The 13,041-nt window shown below is 47.1% G+C and overlaps 1 protein-coding gene across 2 annotated transcripts; it reads left to right on the forward strand.

The window, feature by feature from the left end:
- Positions 1-1,416: 1,416 nt before the first annotated feature.
- Positions 1,417-12,017, forward strand: LOC308661238 (uncharacterized protein). Of its 2 annotated transcripts, XM_081316149.1 has the most exons (4): positions 1,421-2,503; positions 3,212-3,352; positions 4,286-5,469; positions 10,152-12,017. In XM_081316149.1, the coding sequence occupies exons 3-4, from the start codon at positions 5,436-5,438 to the stop codon at positions 11,168-11,170; spliced, it is 1,053 nt and encodes a 350-aa protein (XP_081172275.1). In that variant the 5' UTR covers positions 1,421-2,503; positions 3,212-3,352; positions 4,286-5,435; the 3' UTR covers positions 11,171-12,017. The 2 variants fall into 2 exon arrangements, with proteins under 2 accessions (XP_081172276.1, XP_081172275.1); XM_081316150.1 differs by lacking the exon at positions 4,286-5,469 and having other exon boundaries at positions 1,417-2,503; positions 10,152-10,288.
- The last annotated feature ends 1,024 nt before the right edge of the window (positions 12,018-13,041 follow it).

Here is a 13,041-nt window from a genome sequence, read left to right on the forward strand (position 1 = left end):
TGGATGGACGGAGCATGCGCGAGAGAGGTTGGCTAGCACCGTAGCTAGCCTCCCGCCGCAAACTATTGAAAGGGGGAGCAGGAAGGGAAGGGAAACGGCCGGAGCTTTGTGCCTCTCTAGGAGGAAAACTCTCTGCCTCCCGCAGTCCGAAGCTCGCGGAGGAGGCGGGGCATGGCGGCGGGAACCGAGCAACGAGAGTGAGTGGCAGCTGCTCTTTTCCCAAACCGAAACAGAAAGGAAGCGAGGCGCATTTTCTCGCCCTCTCCCCCCCCCCTCGCTCCTTTCCCGGGAAAGCCGGAGGGAAAAGTGGTGAGTTGGGGTTATGCCAGGGGTAGGCAAAGCTTGGCTCTTTTTAAGGACTCGTGGACTTCAATTCCCAGAATTCCTGAGCCAGCCATGCTGGCCACGGCTTTGTGCAACGCTACTGCGGGGGGGGGGGGGGACAAAGGTTTGGGGAGAGAGCAGGAGAAGCCAAAGCCGTGGGAATAGTGAGATAAGATAAACTTTATTATCATATTTTTTTTTACTATGAGCCCACATTAAAAATGAAATTCTGTTGCCTGCTCTGGAAAGAAAATATCTTGGCAGTGGGTTGCTTTCCAAGCATCATCATCATCGAGTTGGAAGGGACCTTGGAGGTCATCTAGTCCCCCTGCTCAGGCAGGAAGCCCTATACCAGGGGTAGGCAACCTCGGCTCTTTTATGACTCATGGACTTCAACTCCCAGAATTCCTGAGCCAGCTGAGTTGAAGTCCATGAGTCATAAAAGAGCTGAGGTTGCCTACCCCTGCCCTATACCGTTTCAGACAAATGGCTGAATTTGTTTAGTTTCCATCCGTTACTTCTTGTCCTGCTTTCAGGTGCTTTGGAGAATAGCTTGACTCCCTCTTCTTTGTGGAAACCCCTGAGATACTGGAAGACTGCTCTCATGTCTCCCCTCGTCCTTCTCTTCATTAAACTAGTTAAAGGTAAAGGTTCCCCCGCACATACGTGCTAGTCGTTTCCGACTCTAGGGGTCGGTGCTCATCTCCGTTTCAAAGCCGAAGAGCCAGCGCTTGTCCGAGGACGTCTCCATGGTCATGTGGCCAGCATGACTAGACGCCAAAGGCGCACGGAACGCTGTTACCTTCCCACCGGAGTGGTCTCTATTTTTCTACTTGCATTTTTACGTGCTTTCGAACTGCTAGGTTGGCAGAAGCTGGGACGAGTAACAGGCGCTCACTCTGTTACGCGGCACTCGGGATTCGACCCGCCAAACTGCCAACCTTCTGATCAACAAGCTCAGCGTCCTAACCCACTGAGCCACCGCGTCCCTTTTCATTAAACTAGACATACCCAGTTCCAGCAACCGTTCCATATATGTTTTAGCCTCCAGTCCCCTGATCATCTTTGTTGCTCTTCTCCGCGGTCTTTCTAGAGTCTCAACATCCTTTTTAGATTTTGGCCACCAAAACTGGATGCAGGATTCCAAGTGTGGCCTTACCATTGGTTGGCCTTGGAAAAGTGTAAACTAACTCAGCAGTGCCATAGCTCACGAGTAAAAAACCTCCCTTCTAGTTCTCAGGAGAGACGCTCACACTTCACCACTCTTCCCACCCCAGATACCTAAGCCCTTCCACCCTGTTTCCATGGCAGCCGATAGCAAGCAATTCTCAAAAAAAAAAAAAGCCGGTTGAAAGTCCGGCTGACAGCTGCCTTGCTTTTGGCTCCCAAGGTCCTTACATACTGCTACACACTGACTCTCTCAAGTTAGATATGGAGGCTGGACCAGCAGAAGTGGAGACACCACTGGCTGGTGTGCATTTGGGTTGGGGGCCCTGTGTGGCATGAGGAGCAGGCGCCCTTATCACGGGGAGCTGATTAATGGAATTGACCAAGGAGATCCTCTCGGAGGCCTTTCTCCTTCAGGTGGGAATTGCTTAACCTTTCCTTTGGACTCTTCGGTGGGTCTTGCAAAGGGAGCTGGAACGCCACTCGCTGTGTTTGCATGCTGGGTATCTGCAGTTGAGGAGATCCTTGCCAGACGTGTCCGAGAAGGAGAGGAACTGAATAGGTGCCGTGGGGAAGCTTGGCTTGCTCGGCCCAGAAGATGGACTTGCCAAGGTCGGGAGTCAGTGGGTGGAGGAGAGCAGCCCCGAGCTCTCCTGCCGCCGAGCCCAAGGAGGGCGGGGAGGCCAAGGCCAGAGCCAGGCTGGAGAACCTGCCTCCCGAAGAGCCACCAGCAGTCTCAGAGCCCAAGCACTTCTGCACCTTTGTCTACCAGGAGTCGGTGGGGCCCCGGGCAGACTGCACCCGCCTGCAGCAGCTTTGCCATCGGTGGCTGAAGCCCGAAAGGAGCACCAAAGCTCAAGTGATGGACCTGGTGATCTTGGAGCAGTTCCTGGCCTTGCTGCCCCCAGAGATGGCGGCCTGGCTGAGGGAGTGCGGAGTGGAGAGCTACTCCCAGGCGGTGGCCCTGGCCGAAGGCTTATTGCTGAGCCAGGCCGAGGAGCAGAGAGAGCAGGTGAGAGGCTCCGTCCTGGGAGGATCCCCTCAGGAGGACGGTCCAATTTCCTTGCCCGCCTCAAATGTACGTCGTAACAGTAGGAGAGTCTTTGGTTTCCCTCCCCTTTCAGGCCCAGAGTGCTGTTTTCCCGTCCAGATAATTCCACAGGAGGGAGGTGAATCCCAAGGGAATTTGCACCTTCACCTATGGGTATAATATGCAGTCCAGCTGTCAAGTTTCTGACATCTGGGCTTTTCAAGTGACTCTGAGGCATTGTTTACCTTAAAAGTCATTTATTCGCTACACCGGCAAATGCTTGCTCGAAGGAAGCTGGAATCTGAAATCTCCGCGCCGCCCCCCTCGCACAATATATTAAAACACAATTCTCCACCTTTCTAATTTTGTCATTAATCAAATTCTCCAATCAATTTAAAGAATCCAGTTTCCCTTCCCTTAGAAAACCCGCCAAGGTCTTATCTTCTTTAGTTAGAACTGGCCTTGAAAGTGCAATCCTACTCGTCCCCCCCCCATCCTTAAACTCAATCTCTTCAACCAATGCACAAGTTTAACATTTGAAATGGCTACTTCTTCATCTCTTGTCAAGCAATAATGTTCGATGTTAGCAGCCTTGACGCCAGCTTTGGAGGCAGAGAAGAATCCCCTGGTTCCAGTATTCCGTCGTCATTTTAACTTTTGTTCTTCTTGTCATCCTGGCTGTTATTTCAGATGCAGGAGCCCTGGAAGCCGGTGCTCTTGGAAACGCCTGAGGTGAGAGAAGGTCTCTCCCGTTCATCTACGCAGCAGTCATGGGGAAGCCTCTCTGAGCAGGATCAAAATCCTCCTGGTGGTAGATCCGCAGCTGCTCAGGTAGGGAAGCTTTGTCGGAAGGAGGAGTCATTTGGGTATCTGTTTTCATCATGAGATCCAGCGCCGATCAAGACGAGGAGGTCTAGCGTTAACATCCGGAAGCGGCGGCAGATCTTGCCTCCAAGATGGGTGTTGTTAAGCGCGACATACTGAGCAATCCAATTCATAAATGGAATGGGTGGAGTGTTTACGTTTTCTTGCGCCTACAATAGATCGCGGCCCTGTATTTAAAATGAATGACACGGGATGATTCTCCAAGCCGACTTCTTTATTGTTGCCTCACCTATAGATAAAAGTCTTGCCAGACTAAGCATTTGGTTATCGGCAGCTCCCATGTCCGCTGAGTGTTATTAGGGAGGGGCTGTCTTCACCCTTTTTCTCACCACGTAAAATATCGGGACTCAGTTGTCTCTCATTTCTCTGGAATGGATTCCCCCTCCCTCCTGGGAACCCAGCCCACTGTGTTCCATCACAACCAACTTAGGGATGTGCAAACAGAGGAATCAGCCCTTTTTTATTGAAAAGTTTTACAATACATTTTAAACATAAATTAACCCCACCTCCCCCGAAAACCCACCCTTCCCGCCCCCTCCCCCCAACTTCCCCCCACCTCCCCATAGAAACCCCGCCCTACCCTCCCCCTCCCCCTCCCCCGACTTCCTAGAGCTGAATACAGGGTATTGCATCTAACAAACCTAAGCTAGAATAAGCTAACTATGAATATACTTTAAGTCCTATCGCACTTTAACTCCCATTAAGCATAGTCAAGTAATAATACATCTTATTAAATTCTAATACTCATTCATATGCTAAATAAAACATTTTAGTCCCATATTTATTCTGAATATAATCAATCCATCTTCTCCATTCCGAAATGTATCTTTGTTGCCATTGATCTTTCAAATATGCTGAAATTTTTGCCATTTCTGCTAGGTTCGAAACTTTTAGAGTCCAGCCCACTGCATTCCATCACAACCAACTTAGGGATGTGCAAACAGAGGAATCAGCCCTTTTGATTGTTCGCTTTTATTCACATGTCACGAGGAGTATTCACAGCTGATCAAAACAAGAGAGTGAAATAATGGCAAGAGGAATCACGTTAGGTTGAAACTGCATTCGGATGAAAAGTAATACGTGGGATTTGAACGCTTGGGAGAAGCAATAATAAAAACCTGTTAACAGATCAGAAAAGGTTTATTTTGAGGGCGAAGCATTCATTCTCCAAGCTTGTGGGTTGCTTTCCCAACGTTTCGTTACCAGGCTAGGTAACGTCTTCAGAAGAGCTTAGGGGGTGTCCATGTCCGTATTGTTCTGTTTATAAGGGATTCAGGTGTGGGTGTGTCAAGTGAGGGTCTTGTGATGGGTCGGGTGTGAGTCATCAGTGAGAGGCTTGTGATGGAGGTTATATCAGGTCAGGGTCCTTGGGAGGTGGATTGGTGGAGGGGAGGGGTCTTGGCGTGGGTTGGTGTAAAGGAGTATTTTTCTCTTGCAAAGCTTATTTTTAGTACATGGTATGTGAGAAAAGGGACGCGGTGGCTCAGTGGGTTAGGACGCTGAGCTTGTCGATCAGAAGGTCGACAGTTTGGCAGGTCCAATCCCGAGTGCCACATAACAGAGTGAGCGCCTGTTACTAGCTTCTGCCCACCTAGCAGTTCGAAAGCACGTAAAAAATGCAAGTAGAAAAATAGGGACCACTCCGGTGGGAAGGTAACAGCGTTCCGTGCGCCTTTGGCATCTAGTCATGCCAGCCACATGACCACGGAGACGTCCTGGGACAAGCGCTGGCTCTTCGGCTTTGAAATGGAGATGAGCACCGGCTCCTAGAGTTGGAAACGACTAGCCCGCATGTGCGGGGGAACCTTTACCTTTTTTACCTTTTATGTGAGAAAAGGAGCATTTTCTCTCTTGGAAAACTCATCTTTGGGGTATTGGAAAGCTGGAAGGAAACTTTCTGGGACTTCTGCTGAGGAACATATCCTTTGACTTTCAGGGCTTAGTATCTTTTAAGGAGGTGGCTGTGTGTTTCACAGAGGAGGAGTGGGCGCTGCTGAATCCCAGCCAGAGAGCTTTATACAGAGATGTCATGCTGGAGAATTCTAGGAATGTGGCCACTCTGGGTAAGGACCTGTTTTGCTCTGGATTCAGGTATTGGTGGAAAGTCTTTGGTTGCCATGCGTGCTCAAGAAAGCACCTAATCTAGCAAGAAGAAGGGATATTGTGCCTTTGTTTCCTTCTCCCCCAACACCCAAGTAAATAAATGCAAAAATGGGTGGATGCTTCACAAGATCTGTTCTCAACTGAACTTTTATTGTGATTTGACTGAGGAGCAGATAACCTGAACCAACTTTAGGCGCAGACGATACTGCCCTGAACCCCTGTGGCACCATTTCCTTACAGCAGGGTGTCTTCAAACTTGGCGACTTTTAAGATTTGTGGACTTCAACTTCTTCTTCTTCTTCTTCTTCTTCTTATTATTATTATTATTATTATTATTATTATTATTATTATTATTATTATTATTATTATTTATTAAATTTGTATACCGCCCTTCTCCCGAAGGACTCAGGGCGGTTAACAGGGCATATATAAATAACAATACAAAAATTAAAAAGAAATTAAACAAATACCCAATTAAAAATTACAATAACAATAAAAACAATAAAAGACCCATTAAAAAGCCCTAATCTTTCCCCATCAGGCCAGACCAGCTAGTTCAAATAAATGGGTCTTCAGCCCGCGCCGGAAGGAGCGAAGGTCCGATGCCATCCGGAGCTCAACCGGCAATTGGTTCCATAACGCCGGAGCGCCCACAGAGAAGGCCCTCCCCCTGGGGGCCACCAGTCGACATTCCCTGACCGGAGGCACCCTGAGGAGGCCCTCTCTGTGGGCACGCACAGGGCGGAGGGGAGTTGACGCCGGCAGCAGGTGGTCCTCGAGGTACCCCGGACCCATGCCATGTAAGGACTTAAAGATCATAACCAAAACCTTGAACCTCACCCGGAAGACAACTGGTAACCAATGTAGCTCGCGGAGCAAAGGTGTAACATGGGAGTACCGGGAAACTCCCAAGACAACTCTCGCGGCCGCATTCTGTACCAGTTGGAGCCTCCGAGTAGTCTTCAAGGGAAGCCCCATGTAAAGAGCATTGCAGTAGTCCAGGCGAGAGGTCATGAGCGCATGAGTGACCGTACACAGGGCATCCCAGTCCAGATAGGGCCGTAACTGGCGCACCAGGCGAACCTGGGCGAAAGCCCCCCTAGTCACGGCCAGCCCTGGCTGGGTGAGGGATTCTGGGAGTTGAAGTCCACAATTCTTAAAAAGTCGCCAAGTTTGAAGACCCCTGCCTTACAGCTATCCAGTTTCCTAGGTTGTGGTGAAACACTACTATTTCTTTGGCCTTATTGCATCTGCAGAATGTGACCCAAGGGCCCTGTTCAGGATCACCCGTCCCTCCTTGATCACGTTGGACCTGAGGAAGGGGTCAGGATCCTTAGGGCTGTCAAGGCAGCTACTTACTTTTCAGATCCTTGCCCTTCCTGGTTGGTGAAAGCCTCCAGGATGGTGAGTTGCACATGGGTCCAAGTGTGGTTTTTTTATTATTATTATTTCAGATGTTTCCGGCACCAGAGTTGGAATGGACCTTGGAGGTCTTCCAATCTAGCCCCTTGCTGAAGTAGACCTACACCTACACCATTTCAGAGAAGTGGCTGTGCAAATGTCCAGTCTCTTCTTAAAAGCCTCCAGGGATAGAGCACCTACAATTTCTGGTGTTAAACCGTTCCACAGGTTAATTGTCCTCACTGTTAGGAAGGTAAAGGTAAAGGTTCCCCCGCACATGTGTGCTAGTGGTTTCCGACTCTCGGGGCCGGTGCTCATCTCCGTTTCAAAGCCGAAGAGCCAGCGCTTGTCCGAGGACGTCTCCATGGTCATGTGGCCGGCATGACTGGTCGCCAAAGGCACACGGAACGCTGTTACCTTCCCACCGTAGTGGTCCCTATTTTTCTACTTGCATTTTGAACTGCTAGGTTGGCAGAAGCTGGGACGAGTAACAGGCGCTCACTCTGTTACGCGGCACTTGGGATTCGACCCGCCAAACTGCCGACCTTCTGATCGACAAGCTCAGCATCCTAACCCACTGAGCCACCGCGTCCCACTGTTAGGAAACTTCTCCTTAATTCCAGGTTGCTTCTCTCCTTGCTTAGTTTCCATCCCCTGTTTCTTGTCTTGCCTTCTGGCGCTTTAGAAAACAGTTTGACCCTAACCCCTCTTCTTTCCGGCAGCCCCTCAAATACTAGAACACTGCTATCATGTCATTCCTAGTCCTTCTTTTCTCTAGACTGGCCATGCCCAATTCCTGCAACTGTTCTTCATATGTTTCAGTCTCTAGCCTTTTAATCTTCTTTGCTTCTCTCTTCTGCACTTTTTCCAAAGTCTCAGCATCTTTTTTATAATATGGCGACCAAAACTGAATGTAGTAATTCCAGGTGTGGTCTTACTAAGGCTTTATAGAGCGGTACCTAGTACTTCAAAAGGGACGCAGTGGCTCAGTGGGTTAGGATGCTGAGCTTGTCGATCAGAAGGTCGGCAGTTTGGCGGGTCGAATCCCGAGTGCCGCATAACAGAGTGAGCGCCTGTTACTCGTCCCAGCTTCTGCCAACCTAGCAGTTCGAAAGCACGTAAAAATGCAAGTAGAAAAATAGGGACCACTCCGGTGGGAAGGTAACAGCGTTCCGTGCGCCTTTGGCGTCTAGTCATGCTGGCCACATGACCACGGAGACGTCCTCGGACAAGCGCTGCCTCTTCGGCTTTGAAACGGAGATGAGCACCAGCCCCTAGAGTCGGAAACGACTAGCATGCATGTGCGGGGGAACCTGTACCTTTACTGGGTTTGAGGTTGGGTAGCACAGTGTTCCACTGGTTTGACTATTTTCTCCAAAGGTGCTTTTTTCAGGAAGCAGCTGGACCTTCTTGTTTTTCTTTGAAGACGTTGCGCTTCTCATCCAAGAAGCTTCTTCAGCTCTGACTGGATGATGGGGAAACAGAAGGATTTAATACTCCTTGCAGGCAGCTGGTCATTTGCATTCTTTCAGAGAGTCATTGAGGCCACTTGGAGGTTTACCTGTGTCATCAGGGTCACCTGAGTGGGGCAAGTGGGTGTGGAGCCTTCTTGGCTGCAGGAATGTTTTTTCTGCCCTGGATTCCTTCACTGTTAAAGACAGGCGCAGTTTATTGGGGGTGAGTCTGTGTTGTCTTCAAAGCTCCTTTCTCCAATCAAAGTTAATAGTTGAATGGATTAAAACTGCTCAGATCCGTCATCAGTCCGAGTCCAGGCATGGAGCATGGTGGTAGAGTTCCCCAGATTTATGGACTTGGTGGGGGGGACTTCTAAGTTGCCTTTTCTGTGTGTGGGGTCAGAGTCAGCTCGGGAGTTCATGGCCACCATGCCAGCCTTGGGCTCATCCCAGGTCATTCCGGTCCCAACACATAATACTCTAGTCTAGTGCATCTGTAGGCCACCTTGGCTCTTTTATGACTCGTGGACTTCAACTCCCAGAATTCCTGAGCCAACGTGGCTCAGCTTGGAAACCTCTCCCTTTGCCCTCAGCATGGCTGACTCAGGAATTCTGGGAGTTGAAGTCCACAAGTCATAAAAGGGCCCAGGTTGTCTACCCCTGCTCTAGTGGCTTGAGCCTAAACCTGATTTTTCTATCTGACCAATGCTGTGGTGATGGTTTTCAATTTCTCCCATCTTGGACAGACCACTTGTTATTAGGAGTATTCACAGGAGTACTCAAAACAAAGAAGTGAAATAATAGCAAGAGGAATTGCATTAGGTTGAAATTGTAATTGGATTAAAAGTAATATGTGAGATTTGAAATCTTGGGAGAAGCAACCCTAAAAACCAGGTAATAGATCAGATCAGAAAAGGAATATTTTGAGGGTGAAGCGTTCATTCTCCGAGCTTGTGGGTTGGTTTCCCAACGTTTCGTTACCAGGCTAGGCAATATCTTCTGCAGAGTTTAGGGGATGTCAGTGTTTGTATTCTTCTTATGTTCCAATATTTCAGGGGTTGCCATAAAGAAGAGGGAGTCAAGCTATTCTCCAAAGCACCTGAGGGCAGGACAAGCAGCAATGGATGGAAACTAATCAAGGAGAGAAGCAAACTAGAACTAAGGAGAAATTTCCTGGCAGTTAGAACAATTAAACAGTGGAACAACCTGCCTCCAAAGGTGGTGAATGCTCCAACACTGGAAGTTTTTAAGAAGAGACTGGACAGCCATTTGTCTGAAATGGTATAAGGTTCCCTGCCTGAGCAGGGGGTTGGACTAGAAGACCTTCAAGGTCCCTTCCAACTCTGTTATTCTAGTGTATTCTAAGGAAAAATTTCCTGATAGTTAAACAATTAATCAGAGGAACAACTTGCCTCCAGAAGTTGTTTCTTATTTTTCCATTTTGGTGTTGATCTCCCCTTGCTCCTGATCTTTCATTCTTTAGACAATCCAAGAGCCATGTTTGTTTGTGAGGAAAAAGCAGAAATTCCTCAGGAATTTGTTTTTTCCTCACGAATAAACTCGTGGCAAATAAAATAGTGTGTAAGATGAAAAATAAAAAGTGGGGAAGTGTCAAAAGAACATGGTGTTTTCAGCCAGAGCTATAAGTAAAACCAAACCTAGGAGTTTTTTTTTTAGGCCTGCAAGGAAACCAGCAAAATCTTGCGTATACCCAAATAACATCTCCAGCTCTTTTTATTTGTGAACAATTTTTGAGATTAACTTTTTTTCTTTTTCCTTCAAATTAGCTTATGGGCAGGAGCATGAGAATGACAAGCACCTTAGAATATCACATACGATCAAGTCTCAAGAAAGGATCCTTGGAAATCAAGGCACATTTCAAAAGGCTTTGAGAAGCTGCATAAGAAATGGCGGGAAGATATCTTCTGATCACAGTGAGGTCCATAGCCTTCAAACCCAGAAAGCTCACCAAGAAGACGAAAAGGGGAAATATCTCAGATGTGTCAAAGGAGACAAAGAGAACTCTGAATTCACTAGATATTCTACAAGCAGGACTGAAGAGAAACAATATGAATATCAAGAGGATGGAGAAAGTATCAGCTCTGCCTCCTGCCTTGCTTTACGTTGCCCATCATACGCCAAAGAGACACCGCATACATTTATAAATTGTGAGGAAAATTTCAGTTTTGGCGGTCATATAATTTCACATAAAGAAGAGAAACCATATGAGTGTGGAACGGATGTCTGTAAGAAACGGTTACCTATTTTCTCCCCACAAATTCCCCCAGGAGAGAAACCTTATAAATGTCTGAGTTGTGAAAAGACATTCGCTCAGAGAAATAGGCTTATCATACATGAACGGACCCACACAGGGGAGAAACCATATGTATGCCTGGTGTGTGGAAGAAGATTCAGTCAGAGAGGTTACCTTAAAACACATCAGCGATACCACACAGGGGAGAAACCATATGTATGCCCGGTGTGTGGAAGAAAATTCAGTCAAAGTGGTCACCTTAAAAGACATCAGCGATCCCACACAGGGGAGAAACCATATGTATGCCCGGTGTGTGGAAGAAGATTCAGGCAGAGCGATTACCTTAAAATACATCAGCAATCCCACACAGGGGAGAAACCGCACACGTGCAAGGAATGTGGAAAAAGCTTCAGTTGCAGCAACTATTTTATTTGCCATAAAAGGATTCATACAGGAGAGAAACCATACAAATGTCGGGAGTGCGGAAAAGGTTTTAATTTTAGCAGTTGTCTCGCATTTCATAAGAGAAAACACACGGGAGAGAAGCCTTAAAAATGCACAGAGTGTGGAAAGACGTTTTACTATAAGGATGCCCTTACGAGACATCAATGGGGAGAGACCATATACCTGCCGGATGTGCGGGAACAAGTTCAGTGGGCGTTCAGAGCACAGAAGCCATGAAAAGATCCACACAGGGGAGAAACCCTACAGGTGCATAGAGTGTGGGAACAGCTTCCGTAAGTACAGTAATTTTATTCGCCACAAAATGGTCCACTCAGGAGAAAAACCCTACAAATGCCAGGAGTGTGGAAAGAGCTTCACTCAGAAGGCGAACCTTATCAAACACAAAAGAATTCACACAGGAGAAAAACGATATCAGTGCGCAGATAATGGGCAAAACCTCAACCACTCAAATTATCTTTCACCACATGGATCCACACAACAGAGAAACCGTAACTCGGAAGCTGTCATCTCCAGTATGTTCTTCTGAAAAAAAAAGGGACCCTCATGGGGGTAACTAGAAATATGTGGTCTGTGGAGAAATACTCCATGAGAAGAATAGACTCATCAGACCTAAAAGAAACCTCATGGGCCAACCTTAAAAATGCCCAGAGTCAGCAAAGTCTCAAATGGCCCTTTGAACTTATGCCCTTGTTTCCCACGAGAGATTTTATTTTGGGAGAAACACTTGAAGTATGTATAAACTCTTGACTATCAGGACTTTTAAATGTGACTTTACATGAGCTCCGTGGATCATAAATGTATGGAATATAGAAAGGGCTGATCCATACAGAAAAAAATTGTATCACGGGACGGAACCATTTTAATGGGACGTCATCTTCAATCCCAGAAAAGTTCCACTTGGGAGAAATATAAACATATATTGTGGAAAGTGTGTGTGTGTATTCGTAGATTCTCACGGGTGCAGGTATGTAGGTGTTGGTGTATTTGGGTCTTTTCCCATGTAGGATTGAAGGTGTCTTGGCGACGTTTCGGCGAGGTCACACTCGTCATCTTTAGGCTGGTGTCTTCGGCTTCGTGCTTGTGCGAAGCCAAAGACACCAGCCTGAAGATGACGAGTGTGACCTCGCCGAAACGTCGCCAAGACACCTTCAATCCTACACGGGAAAAGACCCAAATACACCAAGACCTACATATACATACATACATACATACATACATACATACATACACACACACACACATATTACTGAAGTCTTCACCAAAGACACATCCAAACATTGTTAGACCAACCTTGATTCCTCTGCCCAATTTAAGAGATTCGGTTTGGGATTGTTCTAATGAAGGCTAACAGGGTTTATCAGTTGTCCCACGAAAACAAATTGAGGCTGGTGGGGAATGTTTAGCCTTGCAAAAAAAGCATCCAAGAGTCATATAAAAGTATTTCATGATGTGTCCCACAGAAGAGAAGAAAATCTTGTCCAGGATTGTCCCGCAATACAGAATAAGAATGGCAGAATCCAGACAAATGCTACAAAAACGATAATGGTGTAAAACTGATTAATACACAAATACCTCCGTGTACTCCATCCAAAGTTAATAAATGAGATACGCATGTTCTTCCCTCCAAAATCTTAACTTTTAGCCAACTTTTCAGAAATTTGGCTAGAGTTCTCCCTCGGTTTAATTAATTAAATTGGGTTCCCCCCCCACACACACACTCTTCCCAATGGAACACCCTATTTTCTGAGGCTGTATCCTTTTAAAAGTATAGATGATTTCCCTCCTTTTTGGTATCGTGAATTTCCAGGCGTATGCGTGATGCTTCTATCTGTAACTCATGAAATGAATTTGTTTATTTGCCATCACTTCCATCTGGTCAAAGCCATGTTGTAGACCTTTGATACGGGTGGCTCTTGCATTTGCTGTGGTAGGAAGGATAAGAGGGCAAGAAAATAACC

The sequence above is a fragment of the Vipera berus genome (assembly GCF_964194415.1).
Source record: "Vipera berus genome assembly, chromosome: 2".
Lineage (NCBI taxonomy): Eukaryota > Metazoa > Chordata > Lepidosauria > Squamata > Viperidae > Vipera > Vipera berus.

Bases quoted from the DNA above. Each gene is read 5' to 3' on its own strand.
- LOC308661238 (XM_081316149.1), top strand. From the start codon at position 5,436: ATGCTGGAGAATTCTAGGAATGTGGCCACTCTGG. The intron at 5,470-10,151 runs GTAAGGACCTGT...CCTTCAAATTAG, and splicing joins TAGGAATGTGGCCACTCTGG to CTTATGGGCAGGAGCATGAG.